At 43.4% G+C, this 24,507-nt stretch overlaps 1 protein-coding gene across 10 annotated transcripts in view; it reads right to left on the minus strand.

Annotated features, from left to right (window-relative positions):
• Positions 1–561: 561 nt before the first annotated feature.
• TP53BP1 (tumor protein p53 binding protein 1) overlaps positions 562–24,507 on the minus strand; it is a 98,818-nt gene continuing 74,872 nt past the window's right edge. For 6 of the 10 annotated variants that reach the window (XM_034994089.1, XM_034994093.1, XM_034994088.1 and 3 more), the window contains 12 exons: positions 23,220–23,703; positions 19,204–19,356; positions 13,367–13,638; positions 12,551–12,700; positions 11,827–12,257; positions 8,913–9,104; positions 8,290–8,505; positions 6,403–6,618; positions 2,672–2,766; positions 1,939–2,138; positions 1,290–1,435; positions 562–915 (listed from right to left, as the gene is read on the minus strand). In XM_034994089.1, the coding sequence (XP_034849980.1) occupies positions 728–915; positions 1,290–1,435; positions 1,939–2,138; positions 2,672–2,766; positions 6,403–6,618; positions 8,290–8,505; positions 8,913–9,104; positions 11,827–12,257; positions 12,551–12,700; positions 13,367–13,638; positions 19,204–19,356; positions 23,220–23,703 (2,743 nt within the window). In that variant the 3' untranslated portion in view covers positions 562–727. Of the gene's footprint in view, positions 916–1,289; positions 1,466–1,938; positions 2,139–2,671; positions 2,767–3,163; positions 3,542–6,402; positions 6,619–8,289; positions 8,506–8,912; positions 9,105–11,826; positions 12,258–12,550; positions 12,701–13,366; positions 13,639–19,203; positions 19,357–23,219; positions 23,704–24,507 lie in introns of those variants that run through there. The other 4 variants (XM_034994091.1, XM_034994090.1, XR_004677297.1 and 1 more) reach the window with 4 other exon arrangements.

Below are 24,507 nucleotides of genomic sequence, written 5' to 3' on the forward strand. Positions count from 1 at the left end.
AACTCCTGCTTCAGAGAATGAGAGGACATCAACAGGGATGCTGCTAGGGGTAGAGAAGGAATAGCTTCTAGTAACCGTGACAGCAATAATAGTTATAAAATTGGACCTCTGGCCAGAGCTGCTAACATTTCCAAGTGTTGTCCCTGTGTTTCTCGTGTTTATCCTTGCAGAAAGTCATCCCATCAGGCTTACAGTCGCTGCCCTTTCACAGCAATTGGGGCTTTTTCCTTTTTAGTTCTCAGAGTACAGTACCCACAGGTCAGCTCAACTCTAAAAAGATTTTTTTTAATTGCCAGGAAGTGCCCCATTCCATTGAACTTTTGCTACATCTATTGATCTGGGCCTACTGTAAAATCGGGTTTTTGGAAGTATCAAATTTTAGACAGCCCAGGATAACCTTTTGACAAAGATGCCACAGAAAATTTTAAAATTCACTTAGTTATTTTCCTTGGCTAGCTGTCCTCCTACAAGCCTATTGGAAACCGCAGAGAAGGTACTATGTTTGTCTTGCTATTTGTTCTGCAATTAAGTTCAAAGAAATGGATGAAGAAATCCCAGTTATTACAACCAAAGAGATTCAACATTTATTTTATCATAAAAGTCCATCAAATAAAACTATATACAAGATCCATGCAAGGAGTCCAGTTACACACAAGACACATTTAAAACCTGGTTAAAACACAATCTCCACAACAGCAGGGAATAAAATCATTAAGATCAAGTATCCTTAGTGAGAAACATAATCATGTTTATATTTTGGATGCTGCTTGAATCCAATTCTCTCCCCAACAATGAGGCACTGGATCACCCACTCTTGTGACACCACAGGCAGCTGCAAAGCTTCAGCACACTTCAGCACCGAGGCTGGGCATGAGGGATCCGTCACCACCACGTCAAATACCCCTAACGCAATATCTGCAGGAAGCAGGGGAAGGTGAGGGAGGAGAGGAGACTCAATTTAGCCTTCCATTAAAAAAGATGTGCTTCCTAGCCAGTATGTCGCATTGTGCCCAAACTGAAGCCTTTTATGTCAGTGTTACTGATCACAACCAAAAATGAAAAGTTATAATCACTATATGCTAACCTTATAGATATGTTTATAAATACACCACTGGACACCAGGAGAAGCATCAACAGCCCAGTGCCTCACTCCTAGTGGCTCACCTCTTGAAGGTGGTCCCTTTCTTTTAGAAACATGGATAACGTCAACCAATCAGACTGCAAGGCCTAACACCTACGGGTCTAAGGACATCCTTGGAGCAATAACACCACACACACTTTCCAGGTACCTTTGTTATGGGCACTTGAATGGTGCTGCTTCACGGAGGCTGCCCCCCCAGTCATGAGGATCTCAGACCAGAGCTCCAGGAAGTTCTGCTGTTGGTCTGACACCAAGAGTACCTTCAGATTGTGGAAAGGGTTTTCACGGGGTTGCCTACGAAGGAGTCAGAGACACACACAGCACCTTGGAATTGGAAAAGACCTCAGCATGACAGATTACATCCAACAAGAGCCCCTCTGCAAAGGGACTTGGGCACGTGTGAATGTTTTCCAAAGCCTTGCATTAGGGCACCACTCCCCTTCTCTCCTGTGAATCATGTCTATTCTCTGGGATCCTAGCCTTCTAATACAGTCGTTCTGCTGTCCAGGTCCGTCCTGGGACTGAGAATAAAATGCCTTGCTTAAAACTTAGTCCCTTAACCTTAGAGGTCAAGACTACTAAACCTACATGGAAATCCTCACACATTTTCAAAAAGGTCCTTAACCAGGATACCTCAGGGACATAAACTAGATGAACTGCTGAAATGAACTCACTCAAATTCTCTGATTTATCCTATGACCATTCTAGTTTCTAGAAATACTCTCACCTAGATTCTCCCCCTCCAAAAGCTTGCTGTCTTCCTGCCTACCATCCTAGATGGGCTCTCAAATACTCACCAATCCAGAATTCTTTGCTCCTCAAGGCTGTACCCAGCAGGCAGCAAATAATTGCGGTAATTCTGGAGTTGGTTGGCATGGCAACTATCATGGACCCAAACATGAGACACACAAGGAATCCCACTGGCAAGGCACAGGAAATACTTCCGGGTTCGACAGTGCTGATCCGCAATTAGGAGACACTGGTAGGCTGTATTACACTGGAAGAAAAGGAACAGAACCAATGGGTTTGGTGACTTCTGTAGAAAGCCCCTGAAGAGCAGCCCTGAGTCGCAGGGGACAGATCTAAACACTTCCAAATACTACCCAAAATGCGGTTGAGCCTATCCTTCTGCCCAACGCTTCCTTTCTCAATGAAAGGCCCAAGTGACTTCCCTAGATACTCTCCCTGCCTCAACTGCAGGTTTTTCTGGGGGCCTGAACCCTCAAGGGACAACCCAATCGCAGGTATTCAACCTTCCAGGCTGAGAATCAGCAACACTGTAATAGGGATTTCTATTAAACACAAATTTGAATCTGCTTTTGTCCCAGAAACAGAACCACAGCCTTTAACAAACAAGGGTTCTAATTTCTCTTCCTTACACACAAGTAAAAATTCTATCTCATGCAAAACCTTGTAGCAGTTTCCCAGTGCCTGAACTGTTCACCTGGTGTACCCAACCTCCCCGTCCCCTCCCTGTCAGACTCTTCTCACCCCTGCCCCTCCAGGAAGCGACACAAAGAAACTCCTCACCTGGGCTTCATTGAAGTCTTCAAGAATATAGCCAGCTCCTGCTCGAAGCTGGGATTCTGTATACTGCTTGTTGAAAGGAGGAATTTCTAAAAATTCTATTTAAAAAAACAGACAACCAAGATCATAATTACTAGTTGGTTTCTTATTCGCTACTTTAAGCCTGCTTCTTACTGCCTCCTTTTACACTCCCCCCGCTATCTCTATAGCACTATATCCCAAAGACAGACAGATCAAAGGTTTTCCCATGGGTCAGAAAGAGCTCTGTCATGAGGATTACAAAATGCTGCCAAAAGAAGGGACAAGAGCAGAAGGGGTGGGGAAGATGAGAAATGGGGTGGGTCCTAGACCTAAAAACGTCAAAGGTTTCTGTACTGAGTCATGGGACTGTTAACAGGGATGGACACACAACCAGTTCCCATGGTGAGGTATTCCAATTTGAGTAACCCTTACCATCAGGACGCTGTCCCTTAGGTCTACCCTCAATCTCTCCTGCAAACTACGCCCATTTCCTCTAATTCTGCTGGCTTGTGGAGACGAAGAATAGCTGATTAAGCACTTTTTCTAACAAAGCCTTCAAACTCCCCCTTAATCAGCATTTTTACCCCCTATACACTAAAACTTTGAAGAACCAGAATGCTCAAAGTAAGTAGGGTTTCTAAAATGTAACTGATTAAGTGAAGGTTAGCCAGAAAAATCCTATTTCAACCTTTTTATTGAAAACTATCTACCTTTGATGATCTTGAAGTACCTCAGGACACTGAACATCAATGACTGCATTACAGTCTTGAGGGTGAAGTAGAAGTTATGAGAGATGAGGCTGAAGCTGTAATGACCCTAGGCAATTAGAAATTGCTTCTTTTGACCAAATATCTGCTCCTCTTATATATAAATAACACATTAAAAAAAGAAAAGAAAAAAGCAAGACATTAGAGATTTTAGTTAATTAGGACTTCTGAGAAATTAAGTTCTAATGAACTTATCACAAATAAAAAACCCAACCAATTTCATAAGAGTTCAGTGCCAGGACCACTCCCCATCCCCCTCATGCCCAATGGTAAACGCCGGCAGAGCAGACCCCTGGCAGAGAGGCCAGCCCTGTGGTGCCCTCCCTGTCTGCTGGAGCTGCCTGGAAGTGCAGGGTGCCCCACACTCAGGCCTCTACACCTCGGGGTAGGTCTGACTGGCAAGCCCATTCACCTTCATCGCTCTTCTCTTGACCAAGCATCCTCCATGATCCTCTTAAAATGAGACTCACACTGGAAACTCTAAATGGTTGTAAAAAACTCAGAATATAGCAGGACTATTTCTCAGCCTTGTCACCACATCCTGTTGATCCATCTCAATATACCTCGTCACAATTTTCAGTACCAACACTCTACTGCTGAGTTACTGCCAAGGCCTCGCATGGTCTTTTTCCCAAAACTTCAATGTTATGTCTGCTTAATCCAGGTCTGTTTCTAGTCCTGACCTATTTAGATTTTAATCCCCAGTTATATTTCTTTGCATCTGTGTAATCAAAATATTACCCCACCTAGGCAGTAGTCCACTCCTCTACTTTTTCTCATTTTGGATTTTTCTTTTTTGCAGCTTATGAGTGGCCCTGCCCCACCAGAGGCTAAAATGAACAGGTTTTTAATTCCATCATCTAAATCAAGGACAAAGGTACTAAATGAACCCAACTGTAGAGTCAAATCCCCATGGCTGATAGGTCCCTGATGGTATGCCTCCCAACAATACCAGGTGCCATATTCTTAATTCATTAATAAATAGGTCTCACTAAATGGATTCAAATATTTTATGAGCTCCTGATCTAAAGTAACATCTAAGAAATTCCCATTTTTCTTTAAAACTGTTAATACTCTGTTAGAAGATTGTTTTAGTAAAAATGTCTTCAGGCTTCTTGAGATTGAGGGACATTCAATGTGCCAAAAATATCAAGGACTTTGGTACTGTTGGGCAATGTCCAATGATAAAGGAGCAACATAAAACAGACATGTTCACTATAACCACATTTTCCACAAGAAACCTGGAAATCAGGGCACCTGGGTGGCTCATTCGGTTAAGCATCTGCCTTTGGCTCGGGTCACGAAACCAGGGTCCTGGGACCCAGCCCTGCATCAGGCTCCCTGCTTAGCCCTGCCTCTCCCTCTGTCTGCTGCTCCCCCTGCTTGTGCACTCTTTGTCAAATAAAATCTTTAAAAAACCTGGAAATCTCCCTAAAAAATGCCCAATTTCCTCCTCATTTAGACAAGGCCTACCTCCCCTCACTTTTTGGTTACAAGGTTGAGATTAAAAACATTTGATATATCAGCAATGGAGAGAATTTTTATGAGCTGAGTTTATTAATCTCACCCAGGGTCACAAGCTGGCTTTCTTGACCATGCTGTACCAACCCACAAATAAAACATCTAGAGAACTGCCTTATGAAGTCCTGGTCTAGTGAAGGGCTAGGAGTGTGCTGGAGAATAAGGAAGGTCCAGAGTCTAGCAATACTGTAAAAGCAAAAGAAAACAAGACCACAAACACTGTTTTGATGCCACAGCACATTTCGCACAATCCTCAAGGGACTCATTATGATCAAAGTGAAACTACACTCTTGGCTAGGAAACTCTTCATAAACCTTATCTCCAATGATACCTATCTCAATTCTGTCTGACAAAAAAGGCTGGGTGCACACTTGACCTTGAAACCCCACACATACCACACCTGCTCCCGCATGCCAGAGCCGATCTTACCAATCACTCTGTTTATGCACCTTCCAAACAGCATAAACCCTACCTGGAACTCCCCAACCACCCTTCCTACGTCTCTACAGACCTCCACATGGCTGCGGTTGGTGAGATAGAGTTTTGGTTAGTTAGCGAAGAGTCATCCACACACCTGAAATGCCAACCATCACAGATCTGCAGAGCTGCTATTTTATGATAACCGTGTTCCCTAATTCAATTCCCTCTTGCAAGATTCAACTCTAACCTGCAGAACATCATCCCATCTGGACCTTTAGCTTTCGCAGAAACATCTGGATGCTGCTGTTGAGTCACTTAATAGTGCATACATTTGTATGTGACTATTTTCTCTCCTAGAGCACACACTCTTTAGACAGTTGAAACAACTTTTACCTCTTCCCACTGCAGCCTTCACTCAAACCCTATGTTAACAGACAACGTAGAAATGCAATACATAGATGTAGTTTAAGGTTGAAGAGAGATACAAGAGTTGAAAAAGCTTAGAAGCTGTTTGTCTGTAATGACCCTAGAGCTCTGGGCACCCTACATTCTCAGTCTTATGCTCAGACCTCAAGAGACTGAACTTCAGCCCCAACGTGGGTTTGCTCTAGCAGTTGGCCCTAGAACACAGATGGGAAAGCAGCAGGGCATTCAGAAACTTGACAGATCTGGATGACTGCAGTAGGATAAAATGAACAGAGGTTCTAGTCCCAAGTCTACCATTATTGCAGAAAAAAGCAATTATTTAACCTCTCCAAGCTTGTTTCCTCATCTGTAAAGCGGATGGTAAGATCTCTCTCCCACCTGCCTCACAGTGTTGTTTTGAGGAGCCACCAAGAGGAGTTTTGTGGGAACAGTCTGTAAATCAAGAAGCAGGGCTCGTTCATTTTCCCCGACCAAGATCCCAGATGCCACCGGCACTGCTTCCTTTACAGGCTCACAGAGTGAATGGAAAGGAAGAAAATGCCCAAGTGTCAGAGCCCCCAGGGCTTCCTAGGGACTTACCCTCCTCTTCCTCACTGCTTCCTGTAGGACCGTCTGGCAGTTTGGAGCGACTGGCCAACTTGTCACTGGTTGTGGCCATGGTGAGAAGAAAAGCATAGCCCAAAAACAAGGTCTTGTTGAGGGGCAAAGGCCCTCTCTGCTCTTCCAGGGCAGAGGGTTCACCCATGTTGTCTCCACTCTCACAGGGGCTCACAAACTCTCCTGCCCCCACCGCCCCTGGAAAGGACAGAACAGAGTTACTAGAAGGCTACAGACCACCAACTGGGCACAACGGGACGGGTAGGCAGTGTCCTGATCAACTCTTTTGAGCTACTGACCAAAGACCATTAACCTAGGACTCAATAACCCAGGACCCAATTTACAGTGTAGAGAAATGTGATGTATTTAAATTTTACAGTCATGATGATACATACATGATTTTCATAAATGAAAATCAACTAGTATTGTTTTTATACAGTGAAACCAAATACTTCCGAGATCATTTGAAGAAAGTGGTGGTTCTAAAACAAACAAAGCTTAGGTAAGAATGAAAAAATATTTGGAAATCTTCAGCCCACTTTCTCTGCCCAGTGCTCGCAATTCCCCAGGATATGTGATATTTTGAAACAGCCCTTAAAAACAGACAACAAAAAGCCCAAGAAATGGCCCTGGCAGATACTCCCACCCTATCCCTGACCCTCACCAGAATGGTGCACGCAATACTCGGTAATAGTGTTCTTACACGTTCACGGAGCTCCATCAAACCAGCCCGCTTCAACTGTCCGAGTTTCCAACCCTTGGGGGTGGGTGAGCGAACCAGCCAACCCAGGACTCCCAGAACACCCATGCTACGAGTGCCCCAATAAGTCCTCAAAAACAAAACAAATACCTGATTTGGAGAAGCGGAATCATAGCCTCATTAGGAGGCTAAGATGACAGACAGGTCATGCCTCCCTAAAACAAAACCAGCAGGAGGAGAACAGTCTGCTGTAGTATGTATAAGCCTGGACTTGAAAGTCAAACTGCCTGAGTGTGAATTCTGGATTACTAGGTCACCTTGGGGAGGTTAGCCCACTTTGCTGTGCCTCAGATTCTTCACCGGGAAAATGCATTCTAGCACCTGTACCTCACAGGGATCATTTGAGGTAATATGTGTGAAGCACTTAGTTCCATGCCTCACATAACCTGAAAACAACAGAAGTGTGAGATAGATATGAAGAGGACACAACCCAAATACACAGCAAACAAAAGAAGTTCTGGCACCAGGACAATGTAACAATCAATGAAGTCCTTCAGTTTGCTGCACTGAGAGGGCTCCCTCAGGGCAGACACTGAGGCCTTTACGCCTGTGTCTCTAGAACCCCAGTGGCTGTGAATGGATCATAGCAGAGACCCTGTAAACAGAGATGGATAAATTCCTGTTAATATGAAGCATGAGGGACTGGAAAACAGTTGTTTGGCGAACAGTACGAGGAGGGGAGATGCAGAGGGAGGTACTAGCTTTCAAGAGGATATGTGGGAGAGCCAGAGGACCCTGAGGGCAAGAGAGGGGGAAGCAGAGCCTCCTGAGGTAGAAGATGGTGCCAGGTAAAGGAAGAGATGTAAGACCAATTGCACCAATTTTGAATCTGCTTAAAATTCAATACTTCTTTCCCTCTTAGAACCTACTCAGAAGTCAATGGATGTTTCCAATCAAGACCTCGTGTCCTATCTACCTCTACTGGACTCTGCTGGGAGATGCATAAAGGTGGATGCAGTCAGCGGAGTACCACCTAGGGCTTGTGTGGGACCCCATCTTTGTAGCCAGGACAGAGGGGCCATCGCCACTTATCAGGCTGCAGCTCCCCAGCAGCTGGCCCTGCAGTCCACAGTGGTCTGAGGGAGAATGAGGCAAAAGGGAGCACTTACCAGGTTTCACAGTGGCAGACTTCCGGCCTCGCTTGGCAGGGGACCGTTCCTCTTCAGAAGTGATCAGTTTTCTTTTGCCTGAGAGAACTCCCGAGGAGGCACGAGGGCTTTCTGTGGTCTTGCGGGTAGGGGTTGTGCTGCTGCTGCTGGAGGCAGTGGGGGTGGCCGGGGAGCTGATGTTGCTGCGCCGTTTCCGCTTCCCTTCCACCAAATTATCTAGGATAGGATAAGCCAAAGGTTGGTCAACTCCCATGGTCCGAGGCCCTGGTCTTCAAGAAGCTGGGCAGACCCTGAGTTAGAGATCACCACACCTTTTCCTCCACCTCCCACGGGGGCAGAAACCTCCTTCCAAGCCACCATCATTTCATTTCGGTCTCAGGCATGACCGAAACATGTCTGGCTCCCTGCAGAACTGGGGAGGCCAGAAGAATCTGAGAACTTACTATCTGGTCCCAGGAAGGAAACAGAGCTAGGCAGTGGCTCCAGAAAACAGCAGCTCATCAGCATCTCAAACACCACAGGAACAGTAAGATTTAGGGAAGCATGCTTACTGCTCTAGAATTCACTCCTCCCACCACAAAGCAGGGGCCCGGAGGCAGTTTCTCAGGAAGCAAAGGTCTTACCCAAGCTGATGTCTGCTGCCTTGGTGAGGGGTGTTACTGCTTCATATGGGCCAAGGCCATACTGCTCCCTTAGTCGGTTTCCTTGCTCCAAGGACAAGATGACAGCCATTCGCTTGTACCACTTCCTTTGGCCTTCTTTTTCAATGCTGTAGTACAGCTCTCCAGACTCCTTCCTATGCCCTTTCACCACTCCTGGGTGGGAACAACATAAGAGCAGCCTGCTGTTGTTTTAGGTTGCTCGGCATCCACTCACAATGGCTCTGCACAGCGGGGTTGGGTCAGGGCATTAGGAGGTCCCACAGTGGGCTGAAGTTAGTAAAGAAATTCCAACTATCAATCCGAGACACCACCACCACTTAGGAATGTATGTAGCTACTACCCTGGGATTGGGACATGGAAAGTTTCTCAACAGAAGGAACCCTTTAGTTATAAAATAACTTCCTAAAGCCAGCCTTTATGAGTTGTCAGTAGTTCAATTCTTTTTTGAAGTGAAATGACATGTGGTTTCTTAACAATCCCATTATAATTTACTAAACCTTTCGTTCTTGGTTTCTTTGGAGGCTGATTGATAATTCTTGAGTTAAGTTGTAGGTGAAAGATAACATCACTCTGAGAGAGCATGTATCTGTGTGGCTAAATACAAATAGAGAAATAGAGCAAAGAAAGGAAAAAATAAATAAATTCTGCCTCTCCTGCCTAATTTTCCCTATTATCTACTTCTTGCTCTGATTCAGAACCTAAAGATAAGGCCTCTAGGTTAGAAGGAACACAGTGTGGAGTATAAAAGGGATCAGGGCTAGAATTCAGGAAATCTGAGCCTACGTCTCATTCTGCCACCACCCAGCAGTGTGATCTTGGGTAAGACCCATTCTCAACCCTATGAAAAAGATCATATTCCTTCCCTCTGCCTATCAATAAACAATTTACACACACGTGTGCAATATATATATGTGTATACACACACACACAACACATATAAAAGATAAAAACAAGGCATTATCATGAACACCTTTTATAAGGGTCCATTTGTTTTCCCCCATTAGCCTGTGCTTGAATGAAGGGCTAAAAGAAACCCAGAGCATATGCCACCAAGGAAAGAAAGACAGACAGGAAAGTAGGCCTTGGTTCTCTTTCTCTATACCACATAACCACTCCCTTTCCCCTTGCTTCTTCATCTCCTGGCTTAAATCTCTATCAGGAAACTAAATCACAAAGACCCCCTTCAAAAGGACAAAGAAACACAAAGCAAAAATATACTTCACACTGATGAAGAGTTACTAGAACTAGAAGCAGTCTAACACTGACATTAGTAGACAGCCTCAATAAATGAGACACAGACTCCCCACCCCTTGACGCGGTAATTCATCCTGGATAGAGACTGTCTCTTTGTCTTAAAGAGAACCTCCAAGATAAGCTTTACACCAGAAAAAGAAGAATGAATACATTTGATACAAACTACATAAGCCACAGGTCATAAAAGACCTAAATCCATGTGCTACTAACAGATGCCACACAAAGCTAAGTGTTATCCAGAGCTAGAAGGTGAAGTTTAACAGTGAAATAAAGGGGCAAACAACAACTACTCCAGAGTCTACATCACAAGAAAGTCGGAAGACACTTCATCAGAGGCGCTGTTGTCCATTATATCCCAATCAGTGTTCCAAACAATCTCCAGAAATGATGTTATATCCAAATTAGCTCATAGAAAAGAGGCAATATATTCAAAGAACTGGCACATGAAACCGTCATAACAAATATAAATCTCTTACCATCACCATTATAGGGAACTGGCTACTTAAAAAAAAAAAAAAAAGGTAGCATTTTTCAACCCAGACAGGCACAAAAACACAGTACTAACAACTTCTTCCTAAGAAAAGTATCTCAATATATCTGCCACACTCACCTACTAGATTCCCAGCAAGGCAGGTACTATATGTAAGTCTCAGTGGTGAAAAGGAAAAACACTAACTTGGGGCGCCTGGGTGGCTCAGTCGTTAAGCATCTGCCTTCGGCTTAGGTCATGATCCCAGGGTCCTGCGATCGAGCCTCGCATCAGGCTCCCTGCTCAGCGGGAAGCCTTCTTCTCCCTCTCCCACTCCCCCTGTGTTCCCTCTCTCGCTCTCTCTCAAATAAATAAAATCTTTAAAGAAAAAAGGAAAAACACTAACTTTACAGTGGACAAACGTGGCAAACACTTTAACCGAGGGATAAAGTTTAACGAGACCAGTGATGTCCTGTGGATGTCACTGGCCTCTCTCCCCCATATGATATAACAAGAAGGGCACTTCACCTCCACAGCAGTCTTTTCAAAACCCTTAACTCTGATCTAATCAAACAAAACATGAGACAAACCCAAACTGAGCGACATTCTACAAAATACTTAACCAGTATACCCCTCAAAACTGTCAAGGTCACGAAAAACAAGAAAAGATTCAGAAACTGTCACAGATCAAAGGAGATCGAAGGACACATGAGGGCTAATGGACTGGATCCTGGAACAGAAAAAGGACATATGCAAGTTGGTGAAATCCAAATAAAGTCTGGAATTCAGTTAGTTAGTAAGGAGTCAAGGTTAGTTTCTTAGTTGTGACAATTCTACCACGCTAATGGAAGATGTTGACAACAGGGAAAGCTGGGAAGCTGGGTGAGGGGTGGACAGGGGCTCCCTATGCTATCCCAGTATTCTGCACTTCGCACAGTATTCTGTATACTTAGAGTATTATACCAAAGTGAGCTCATTCAAAAATAAGCAACCAAGGAAAACCAAAAAGCCAGTGTGAAAGTAACCAGTGTAGCAGGAATGGCATTTCCGGCTTTGGAGACCCCTGCAGAACAGTTAGGCTGGAGCGAGTGCTCGGGGTAGTAACTGACTGGAGAGAAGCCTGCCCCAGCAGACTCCACTCCCCTTTATTACCTGCACTGAAATACTCATCCTCGGAGAGGGCTGTCACTTCCGTATCCAGAGGAATGGGGTCACACAGCAGAATGTCCTTGCCCAAAACATCACACTCGTACCCATCATCAAAGAGCAATTTATATTTCCCAGCTCCGACATCACGAGTGATTTTCCCAGAGTAAAAATAGCCATTGGACGACCACTTGGCTACAACACGGAGCCCTACAAAGCTATTCCCTGGAGAGGAGGCATCTAAGCCATCAGAAGGGCCAGCAGCAGCCTGGAAAGGAATCTCTGGAGAGTCACTTCGACGCAAAGCACCAGCACCCACGTCTGCTCGCCTGGTGGAGTCCGGCACTCGGGGCACAATACGGGTGAAGGATTTATCGTCTGGTGACATGCTGGGTGAAATGTCCTCTATGCCCAAGGGGCCAGGAACAGCTGTTTCTCTAAAGAGAGATAAGAGATAGGAGGCAGCAGTTAGAATTAAGAAAAGTACTTATCTACCAAGTTTCCCACTCCTTTGTCCATGGGTCTTCCTCAGCCCGTTCTTGGAGGACCCCACCACAGGCATAAGCCTGGTTTCTTGGTAGCCTCTCTGATCCCTGCCCACTCCCCGGTCAGTGCAGACCCCTCATGCCCCTCCTGACACCCACATACTCTCTACTCCCCTCTCTTCTCTCTACTCCCTTTTTTTTCTGAACAAGTCATAGACTAAGTGTATCTCACACTACCCGGGTACCTGGTTCCAGTGGTCCGAGAAGGCGGGCGGCCCCTTCGCCCGCGCCCACGAGGCGTGACTGGAGCCTTCCCTCCCTGTCTGATGCCAAGGCCTGCATCACCATCCTCCTCACACACTGGCGCCCCTGTCTGACTGACCCCTTTTCTAGGACTAGAGAATGAAGACAGGTTAGTCTGACAGCACCTGCTATTGGGTCCTTTCTTCACAAAGTCTCCCCACGGCCCTTAAACTACATGCCAGACCAACATGTGCTAGCCCTCCAGGGCAGCAGGAAGCTGGTCTGCACACCCACCACCAAAACTACCAGCCAGGGAGTGGGAGTGTACGGTAACATGTAAAGGACATCCTCCTCTGTGCAAGTCTGTTCCCTCCTGACAAAGCCTCCTACCGCTGCCCTCAAGAACAGCACACCCATTTCCTGCCCTGCCTTCTCTTCTACTTCAGGCTCTGGACACCTGCAGAGGGTAACAAAAAGCGAGGGATGTGTCAAGTTGGGGTCACTGGCCTAAACTTTTTGTACTCCCAACCAAAACACTTGTAGGCTACATAAAATGGGGACAGCAGCAGCATAGGCCAGCATTCCCAAAGTCCCCTCACCTGTTTTCCTACATTTTCTTCGAAGTCTAGCTCCCACAGAGTTCCACCCCACCTCCCATGCAAAACCAAATAGGAGAGGAACAAAAGGGGAGGAAGAGGATTTGAGTTATCCTAGTTGGAGGACGGGGGGATTTCCCATGACTCCCTTTTTCCTGTGATATTAAAATGTCAGCAACCCTGCCCCTGCTGTAGCTCTCTCTCTGGAGACCCTGTCTGCACCTCAGTTTTCCTGGGCCTCCTCGGGAGCTGGGCAAGGCAAAATCTGCGGGTTCTGTCCCGCTGGTTTTCCCTTTGAGTGGTCCGGCTCCTCTCCCTGAGCTGCCACTGCTGTGCATGGCTGAGAGGCTTGTCCCACTTGACGTGTGGTGTAAGCTGGATGCCTTGGAGGAGAAGGAGCTGATATCCCCCAGGTCCCCTGAGGAGCCCCCAGTCTGTGAAGGGGAAACTTCGGTTTCACATTCCTGACACTCTACAATTGGCTCTTCGGTCTCCTGCAAGAAAGAAATGGATACAAAAGCTAAAAGAAGCCACAATGACATCATGCTAACGTGGAGGTTGAAAAATCCTAGAGATGGATGGAAATTTCAATTCAGAAAGGCAGGAATCAGGAGACTTTCTGGAATAATGGAAATGTTCTGTATCTCGTTCTGAGTAGTGGTTACATACAATTAATTGTCAAAAGCCAGTGAACTGAACATTTGAGACCTGAGCATTCTACAGGGAATATATTATAGCTCAATAAAAAATAAATAAAGGTGATACTAGATTGGAAAGAAAGAGACCTCTATTATAAGCTAGTAAGTTAAATTATCTTTTTACTCGACAAATTCACAACCTTTACTGAGAAAACATTAAGGATTCTAATCCAGACAACAGAGGCAATTTTCTGTCTGGGAGAAGAGAAGTAAGGAAGAGGGAAGGTTAGATGAGGAAAACGAGTGGTTAGGAGCCCTTCTGGGTATTTGATCAGCAGTGGATAAAATTACATGTTTTTTGAAATTAGTTATATTTCTTTTCCATAAATGATAAAGGAAATAGAAAATTACAGGCAAAAATAGGTTAAAAATGGTGTTACTGTTTAGAAAAATGAAAACCAAAAAGGTAATAAAACATACAAGGTTGCAGTATCATAGAAGACAGAAATGTCAAACTGACTTTATCTCACTTGCTGACTTTGACGGACTGGTAACGAGCTCAGTTTTAAGCAGGCCTTGGAGGCTAATTCCCAAGCTTATGCGAAAAGGTTCCCAGACCAATCAGTAACGTCCTCTCTGGGCACAGGACTGAGAATTACAGCCCAGGTGCTGTACATTTGCCTTCCTGGTCTAGACTGTTCATGCATTATTGTGCAGATCGTCAGAGAAGAAATGGAGACCTGTAAGACAGACTGTCCCCCGTCTCTGGGCATACAGTATGCAATGCATACACATTTAAATAATGCTATAAGATAATTAAATGATTATTTTTGACCACTCCCTTCTTGAAAATCTCTCCCTTGGAATCTACAAAGTCACTTTTACTTTCATTCCACCTGTTTGGATACTTCTATATGTGCTTGTTTTGGGGGTTCCTCTTTCTTGGTCTGATCCTTTAGAAACAGTATTTCACAGGACTGTTCTCATTCCCTTTTCTTACTCTACCGTGCTTTCCCTAGCCAGTCTTACCAGACTCATCCCTGCCTACCAACAACACGATGACTCAGCTCCAAACTCATAAATACAAATACCTAATAAACTTTACATCCCTTTGGATGTACTAAGGACACCTGAAATTTAACCCATCCAAAACACAATGTCGTCCTCTCTCCATTTCCTTGCCTTCGATGAATGAATCCTGGATATGCCCGGTACATCTCACATCCCCTACAGCTCTCTGCAGAGGCTGGTTTTTCTCAACCAAACCCCAATTCAAGAGTTTGGAGATAAGAGGCAACCTTGCTCCCCATTGCCATTAACAGACCATTTCTATCTCCCCACCTCTCGCTCCTACTAAGCTACTATTTGCCATTCTGTTAAACTTTCCTCTCCCCCTTACTCACCAACATCCTCCCATCCACTCACTCTCATGGATGAACAGCATAATTCCTGGTTCATAGCCTCCCTTCCCGGTCCATCCCTACTTCTGGCACTATTCTCTGTGGCTTACATCCATCATATGACCCTTCTGTAGCAACTCCCAAGTTCCTGATCTAACTACCACCATCAACCTTTTCCTCTACCTCAGCCATCTGTCCTCAGGGTCTTTACCAGAAACTGCACCACCTCTAAAAAGTGTCAGTGACAAACATGACTTTCTCGAATCGCTGTCTCCTATCACCAACTTGTCTGCTCTAGCTGGATTCAAGTCTCATTATCTGCCAAGGTCATCTGACTAAGCAGGTGTTATGAGCCCAGAACTGAAGTCAATCTCTTCACTTGGATATGGCACATGAGTAGAGGCCTGGCCAGCCTAAGAGGCTGGGATGCCAGGCTCTATCTCTGTTGGAGATTAAGCCCCAGGAACAGTGGCCAGCTCTACCTGCCTTTGCAACCGTGCTGCAGTCAAAGCCATTGCTCTCGTAATGACTTAGACCCAGGCGCCAAGCTGGCCTGTTAAGAACTTTTTAATGTATTTGCTTACTTTTGTTTTCCTGTGTGTCTCTTCTACCAAACTACAGATGCCCTGTTAAGACAGAGATAGTAACACCATCTTCTTTCCTGGGTATATCCCCCAAATCGAGCACAGTGCATGCCACAAGAGACCCTTGGTAATTATTTCCTGAATGATCTTCTCTCTCAAACCAGTGTCCTATTTACATTCTTTGTCACAGTGTGTGGTACCACCATCTATCTAGCTGCACAGGCAAAAAGCCCAGGCACCATGTTAGATTCCTCCCTCTCCCTCAATCCTCACATTCAGGAATTTACCATAGTGTATCAAAATTTCACCTCTATGTATTTCTTATATCTTTGTCTCTCCTCTCAGCCCCTACTGCCACTGTCCTAACCTGACACTCATTACCTCTCATCTGAACTATGCCTCAACCCATTCCAATCCATGGTTAAACTGCTGCTAATCTGACCTTTCCCACATACAAATCTGAGCACACCACTCTTTTCTCCAAAATTCTTTCAAGGCTCTCCATCACACCAAAGATAAAAATCTAAACTCTTCTCTATGGTATTCAAAAGCCCTTACGCTGTGGGCCTTTACCAACCCTGATGGCATCTTCTACCATTCCCTACCCTACTGTTGGTGTTATATGGAGCTTCTAAATATTCATTAAGCATATCACGCTTTCTACATATTTACATAACTTTTCATTCCTCCTGTAATGTCCTTCTCCCCCACCCCTCAACGTCATCTGCCACACTTTTGAGTGCTACATCTTCTGAGTAGTATTTTAGCCACCTTCAGGTAAGCTGGTAGGTTCTGTCCCCTCTTCCTAACACATCTTTCCACCCTCTATAGCAGCAACCAAGAAGTTCTGGATTTGCTGCATGTCAAGTATAAGCTCCTAGAGAATAGGAGTCTTTTTTTTTTTAATCTTCACAGCCCCCAGGGCCTGCCACAGTACTAGGAAACACAGTAAAAAAGAAGTTGCTGGTAAATAAACGAATAAAACTTCTCAAAGATAATATACAAACGATACAAGATATGAGGGAAGTTAAGCTCCCAGAATCCTCTGACCTCAACCTTCACACTCCTTCATGCATCTTTTTTGCTGCCTACCAACTAGACCATTCATGCCTGTGTGCTCTTTACTCTGTCTGTGCCTTAACTCACCAAGCTTTCTATGTGGAATGCCTTTCCCCCTTATCTCCCTACATCTAAAATCTTCCATGTCCAACTCAAATGCTTTCTAGACCTCATTTAGAAAGACTTTTTTTTTTTATAAAGATTTTATTTATTTATTTGAGAGAGAGAATGAGAGAGAGCCTGAGAGGGGGGAGGGTCAGAGAGAGAAGCAGACTCCCTGCCGAGCAGGGAGCCCGATGCGGGACTCGATCCTGGGACTCCAGGATCATGACCTGAGCTGAAGGTAGTCGTTTAACCAACTGAGCCACCCAGGCGCCCCTCATTTAGAAAGACTTTATCTTGCATACTTCATTTTCACTCTTGAAAGTGAGCATAATGTAGTGGTTAAGAATGCAGGCTCTGGGGGTGCCTGCATGGCTCAAGTCGTTAAGCTTCTGCCTTCAGCTCAGGTCATGATCCCAGCGTCCTGGGATGGAGCCCCACAGCCCGCTTCTCCCTCTCCCACTCCCCCTGCTTGTGTTCCCTCTCTTCCTCGCTCTTTCAAATAAATAAATAAAATCTTAAAAAAAAAAAAAAAAGAATGCAGGCCCTGGATCTAGATTGCGTGGGATGAGTTCTAGTCCCTCTATTAGCTATGTAACCTAAAGGAAGTTATTTTTTTATTTTTATTTTTTTTAAAGTAAGTTATTTTAACATGCTATGCCTCTGTTTCTTCATCTAGAAAATGGGATAACAGCATCTACCTCATAGCTTAGTTGTGAGGACTAAATAAGTTAAATCACTTAAAGTCCTTACAATAGTGCCTGGCATATAGTCAGTACTCCAAAAATGTTAGTTGCTATTTATTTAATTATGGCAGCATTTCCCAAACTATGTTCCACAGGGATATAATAAGTACTGTCTTAAAAAATGTTCAATTGTCAAGTAAGTTTGGTAACTTCTGTATTAAACAATAAAATAGACATCTTTAATAAAGGACTTCTTAGAGCCTTTAATGTAATATGCACTGTGAATCTTCATGGGGGACGGGAGGTTTTACAGCCATCTGGTGTTTCTCAAACTTTGACCATGGAACATTTTTTTTTCCTCAGAGTATCTAAAAGACCTGCTGCTTCCAGAAATATACTTTAGAAAACACCACATCGGGCGCCTGAGTGGCTCAGGCAGTTAAGGGTCTGCCTTCAGCTCGGGTCATGAGCCTGGGGTCCTGGGATCAAGCCCCACATCGGGCTCCCTGTTCAGCGGGGAGCCTGCTTCTCCCTCTCCCTCTGCCTGCCACTCCCCCTGCTTGTGCTCTCTCTCAAATAAAATCTTAAAAAAAAGATAGCACCACACCAAGTAGTATGTTAGAGTATAACATTTTAGATTACAACATTTACAAAAACTGTTCATGAAAGCAAACTGCTTTTCTAAAGCTACTCTAAGTTCCCAATCTTTCCAAAATAGTAGTAACATTAGAAAAAAATTCCACAAACATAAAATTGAAGATGAATTAACATCTGGGATTTTGGTATCCAATAAATAAAGAATACAAGACAATTTCTCAAACTAATGTCAAATGCTTTCTGACATGAGGGCCACAATGGCCCATTAATGAACAACAGCAATAGTATGTTCCATTTAATAAACTATATACCAGAGTTTAATTCTCCCTGAGCTCAACTTCCTATATGGCTACCTGGCAGATTTTTTAAAAAGTGCCTAAGTAAAGGAAGGAAAGTAAGTAGCTGTGCCTCTTATCAATTAATACAATGGTTCCCAGAAATTAACATATGTACCAAGAATGGTGCCACATCTTCAATTATAGAAAATCTGTTTAATTTCAGCCAGTATGAGATCTAAACAAAGTCAGCATATAACATTGTCCAATATAACAATGAATAAATGCCAATATCTTGCCAACATTGGGAATGAGTCCATAATGAATCCTACTACGAAATAAAGGTGCATCTCCTACCTATAACCACACATGGATGGAGACCAAGAAAGGACACAATGAATAAACATAAACACGAGTGAGAAAACAGTGAGAAACAATGAGAAAACACATGGAGTAAAACAGGGAGTTCTAAACCTCATTAAGAGTTTCCAAGGATTAAAAATAAATGGCCAAAGGTCAAACAGTAAACCCATGGTTGGCAAAAACAGAGAATTCAAGACTCTCCTCTTACCCATGTTCTCACCGCTTTCTAACAAGATAAAGGAAAACAAAGAGGCTAGTTAGTTGCACAAGAAAAGCGAGCAGGGGTGGAAGTGGAGCGCCAGGGAAATTTTTCTACTGAAAGAAATCTGCCAAACAGACTCAAAGTATGTATTACCTCAGTTACTTTTCTTTCTACTTCTGTCCCATCCACATAATACACATCTGTGATGACACGGGTGACAAGTGTGCGAACCTCACGGATTGTTCTCATGTGGCGATGCAAGACATGGCCATGTGGGGGCTGAGGCATATCAAACTCTTCCTCTCCCTGTGACAGAAAATACAGAACACAAGCATGGGTCTCTGCAAAATGGCAGAATCATAAATCAACTTCTTCATGATGAGCATTGCTCAGAGGTTCCATGAATCTAGTGTGATGGAATTTTCCAGTTGTTTTGTTTTCTACTCACCTATAGATAAGAACAGGGATGGACCAGCTATATAGCCAGAGGCTAGGAAGAGTTTGTATTAGTTTATCACTTAAAATGACCTATTTCTGTCTAAATCAAAATCATAACATCTAGCACTTATATCTAGGATAGTTAAGTGAAACTCTGACCCCCCTAAAAATACATTTTAGGTTATAATCCTTCTGATTTTGATGCTGACTTGTCAATCAGTATACAAACTTACACTTGCAACATCTCTTTAAATAAAAGGAAGGCATTCTTTAGAACTTCATATAAAAACAGAATAATCTATTAATCTCAGTGCAGTCTGTCTTTCCCGCATTAATAACCTATAGTTTATTTATGCCTAGAATAAGATACACAGATTTCTCTCAGAATTAAATATGAAATATTTAATCTACTTCAAATAATAGATTACAACTTAAGAGCCAAGCTAGTGTCCAAGAACAGAAAACATTAGTAAATTAGGATTTTGTATTTACTTGTACCATAAAGAATAATCAGTTAAATAGCTTAAATAAACCCTATATATATATTTTTTTAAAGATTTATTTATTCATTCGAGACACAGAGATACAGAGAGAGAGAACATGAGCAGGGGGAGAAGCAGAGGGAGAGGGAGAAGCAGGCCCCCCGCGGAGCAGGGAGCCCGATGTGGGGCTCGATCCCAGGACGCTGGGATCATGACCTGAGCCGAAGGCAGATGCTTAACCATCTGAGCCACCCAGGCGCACCTAAACCCTATATTTTTATGTCAACTGTTACATACATGTTTTCTCATAACATATATACCACATTTAACAGCATCCATGCCCTCCCCCCCACCCACTGGCTCTATAATTCTGAGGAGAAAATGCACACTTTTTTCTCCCACTTTACTTCCCCACAGTAGACCGATTTTTCTTTCAGCAGTCAGTGTCAAGGTATCCAAGTCTTTCCAAAGAACTATATATACCACTGTAATGATGATGATCCTGGGTTTTTACTGACCAATATGGTAGTAATTTACCTAAAACTTTCAATAATTTTTCTGAATAATTCCCACTCCAAGTCCATCTCAGGGATAAAAGTACCTACTAAAATGGATATCTAAATTACGTAGATATAAATAAAATCAAAAGCATGGAAACGTCAATCAACCAATTTCTTAAAATGTTTGTGTATGTACAACTCTGGTTCCTGAGTGGTCAGAGTACTGGTCTGTCACACGTCCATCATCAGGGCCCCCCAGTACATGACCCACAACAGCCTAGACCTTCTGCCTGCACACACGGAGAGCCAGGCCCTGGGTCCCAAAGGTCCTCAAGAGTTCAGGGCTACATCAACACTCCTTGTAGTCAGACTTCTCAAGACCTCCTGCACTCTTCCACTACAACAGCCAGACAGATGATCACTTCAAGAAAGACACGTAAATAAACATGTCTGACAGAATAAGAAAGGAGAGAAAGGAAAGGGGGCAGATAAAAAGAAAACTATGCTTACTCTCTCTTCAAACAGTCTTCTGAAAAGAGGTCTCTGTAAAGATAAATAACTTGAGGATCTTATCTTTATCAAAGGAAGATAACAAAATGAAAACAAAACCAAACTTTCCCTTCAGTAAAAGCCTGGCTCTAGGCGTACCCGATACAGAAGTGAAATGTTAAGGAATGTCAACGGTAGGCTGCTTATGCTTTTCTCCAACACCGGCCTGAGTCCTACCCAGAAAGCAGTGGATACGAAAACACTGGCACTTGGAAAATCTCCACAGAGCCTTCCTCATTTTCCAACATTCTTCAAAAGAGAGCACAGCAATGCCATTTTCTGTTACTGTGCCCACCCAATCTATAGTTTTTTATTGTAGTATAATATACAGAAAATTTACCACTGTAACCATTTGTAAGCATACAGTTTGTGACCTTAAGTACATTCACACTGTTGTGCAAACATCACCATATGCACCTCCAGAACTTCTCATCTTTCCCAAATGAAACTGTACCTATTCACCACCTAGATTTTTCTAGCACCTTTCCTAGCAGGAGCAATTAGCTCTTAAATACGTTATTTCACTCTGTATGACACAACAGCAGTATTTAAAATCATAATAATCAACAGGTAGCAGTGATAACCAACATATACTGGGCACTCACTATGTGCCAGGCGTAGTGCTAAGGGCTTTACATGCTTTATCTCATTTAATCCTCACAATATCCCAGACGGAAGTGGTCTGACTCCAAAGCCTAGGCCTAACCACTCTGGCTCACTGGCTCCTGCTATCATCATCATGAGACAGAAGCAGAGATTATTTCCCTATTTTACAGAGAAAGAAAGGAAGATATAACCTCGTGGCTCCAACAAGATTGCTATCTTTAGGATCAAGTTTAATTCTTTTTATAAAGGCAGAGAAACCAAATTATTATGTGGCAGAAGGTAAACACTTTAAGGGTAAAAACAAGTGCAAAATAGGATCTACTATAACCCCTATATTCAAAAAGCTATGCTATTTTTAATCTGTACAAACTGATAAAGTCTTAGGTCTCATAGACTGTTACCTTAAAAGGCTAATATTATCAACATAATTTCTGGAGTTCCTGGAGAAGCGTGGATAAACAGAACAAGACTACACAGGCCATGATTAATAAATAGAAAAGCAACATAGCATAATGAAAAGAATACCGATTCTGAAGTCAGATATGCTAAGTTCAAATTCCAGTTCTGCCACCTACTGATGGCAAAATCTTGGGCAAGTTACTTAACCTCTCTTCAGCTCGGTTTCTTTACCTGTGAAATGGGAATAATAATACCAACCTCATGGGCTGTCTTGAGCACAATGCTGATACACTTTAGGTGTTCAATAAAGAGAAACTATATTATTTAATTTTTATAAAACAAACAACTTGGACAATTAGAACAAGAGGCACATCACTAATGAAGCTTTCCTAGGCAGATTCCAAGTGAAGATAGTCCACCAGAGCAACTGAAAAGGCAATTTAACCACTATTAGTAACTTCTAAATTTTCCCAGCCATGGAACTCAACTGCCACCTGATGAAATTTTATAAACTTCCTCTTTTTTGTTAACATGGACACTTCTACCACCACTTCTTATCCATTCAATTTTTACAACTACCTACAATTCCCTACTCTATTCCCAAGAATCTGTTGCTCCTCCAGCCTTACTTCCATCAGCCCCAATCCTTTTCCTCCCATTACATATAGCTGTACCCTCTTTCTGCAGTCCTAGTCACCTGAGGACTTCCCCCTTCCTCTCTATTCTTCTTACTGTTCTGTTTCTAATACTGTGGTACACCATCCTTCATGCTTCTCTATCCCTTCTCCTCTGCTTTACTCTCTCAAGTTCCTGGGAACCTTGGTGAAACAGACTTGAGAGGGAAGCAATTAGCTCTGATGCTTATAAGGGAGGATGAAAAATGGTGGCAGAAAAGATTAAAGGCAGAAGAATATTATAGGGCCCAGACTATACGCCTGGCTTTCTTTTCCAGTAAAGACCTACTTGACAGACTCCAACACTATTTCATTTTCCCTAAAAGACTATCTATTGGCTACAGCTAACCATAATTTTCACTACCCTATCTCTATCCTGAAAAAATTGTTTTTGTTTTTAATGACTGGTCTGTACAAAACTCTTAAGAACTATCATTAGGTACGCGTACCACAACTTAAATTCTCCAGGAATCCATAAAGTCAAAAACAGGGCCCCTGAGATACCCTATACGTTCTCTCACCTGGCTGTGGAGCGACTCTGTATCATCCCCAGGAGCACTGACTGGTTTTTCACCACTCCCCCTCTCAGTCTGAACTGTGGCATCTTGTTTTCCAGAATTCTGGTCCACCGTACTGGTCCCCTGTTCACACACATTCTTTACAGTCTGGGTTGCTGCTGAAACAGTTTCTGGGACCCACAGGGAACGCTCTATGGTCTGGATTCCTATGTTATTTTGGCTGGGCCTTTCAACCAAGGCATTACTAGGTTTTTCCTGATTGGTATTCCTGCCTTCTTTCTGGCCTTCTAGCACATCTGTCTCCACTGCTTCCCCTTGAGGACTGGATGGCCCCTGTGTGGCCACCTGCTGGGAGATAGGAGAAGGAGGGTCTTTGACAGGACAACTGGGCTTCATAGGCTGTTGACTCTTCCTGGTCCTTTGTTCACCTTCCAATTTTTCCTTTTCTTCTTCACCTTGAGTACCTGGAAAACTGAGCGAGTTCCCCCTAAAAATCAACCACAGAAAGAAACCATGTCAAGTAAGTAAGTGTGAGTGTGTGTGTACTGGCAAGAGGAACTACAATTTGACAATTTGAGAAATGTGGAAAAGGGAGAAAATAAGGACTAAGCATGTCACCTTACAAAGTTCTTCAACATAATTTCACTTTTTTTTAAAGATTTATTTGTTTCCTTTAGAGAGAGCAAGCACACGGTGGGGAGGGGCAAAGGGAGAGGGAGAAAGTCTCAAGCAGATTCCATGCTGAGCCTGACTTGGGACTGGATCTCACCACCCGGAGATCACAACCTAAGCCAAAACCAAGAGTGAGACTCTCAACCAACTGCACCACCCAGGCGCCCCAACGTAACTTCACTCTTGAAAACATAATGGTACACAGGACTATCCCACCATAAGAATAAAACAGTCATAAAATTTCTTCCCATCATTAGTTATGAAGTCTGAAATCTGACACAGGGAAATAAGGTAAACAAAAAGATGTAAAGCCATTACTGAAGTCATAGTCAATGAAGGCAGTTTAGAGATCTACTTCAAAAAAGCTTAATTAGGTCAAGATGTCTCATTTGGTTTTTATTGGTTCTAACATTCTTTAAATGACTCCTAGGCACTTTTCATTACTTCCTACCCCAACCAATAATTTTAGGAAAAGAAACAATCTATACAGGATAGAGTTATACGTGAGATTCTAGCTTTGGTAGCTATACTGGTATATCTTACAACTAACAAGAATGACTTGGTTCCTTAAAGACCGTTCCCAAGATACAGCCTACTTCTTTTCATTAGTCTTCCCATT

Source organism: Mirounga leonina, unplaced genomic scaffold (genome assembly GCF_011800145.1).
Source record: "Mirounga leonina isolate KUSES-001 unplaced genomic scaffold, KU_Mleo_1.0 Mir_91, whole genome shotgun sequence".
In the NCBI taxonomy this organism is placed as follows: domain Eukaryota; kingdom Metazoa; phylum Chordata; class Mammalia; order Carnivora; family Phocidae; genus Mirounga; species Mirounga leonina.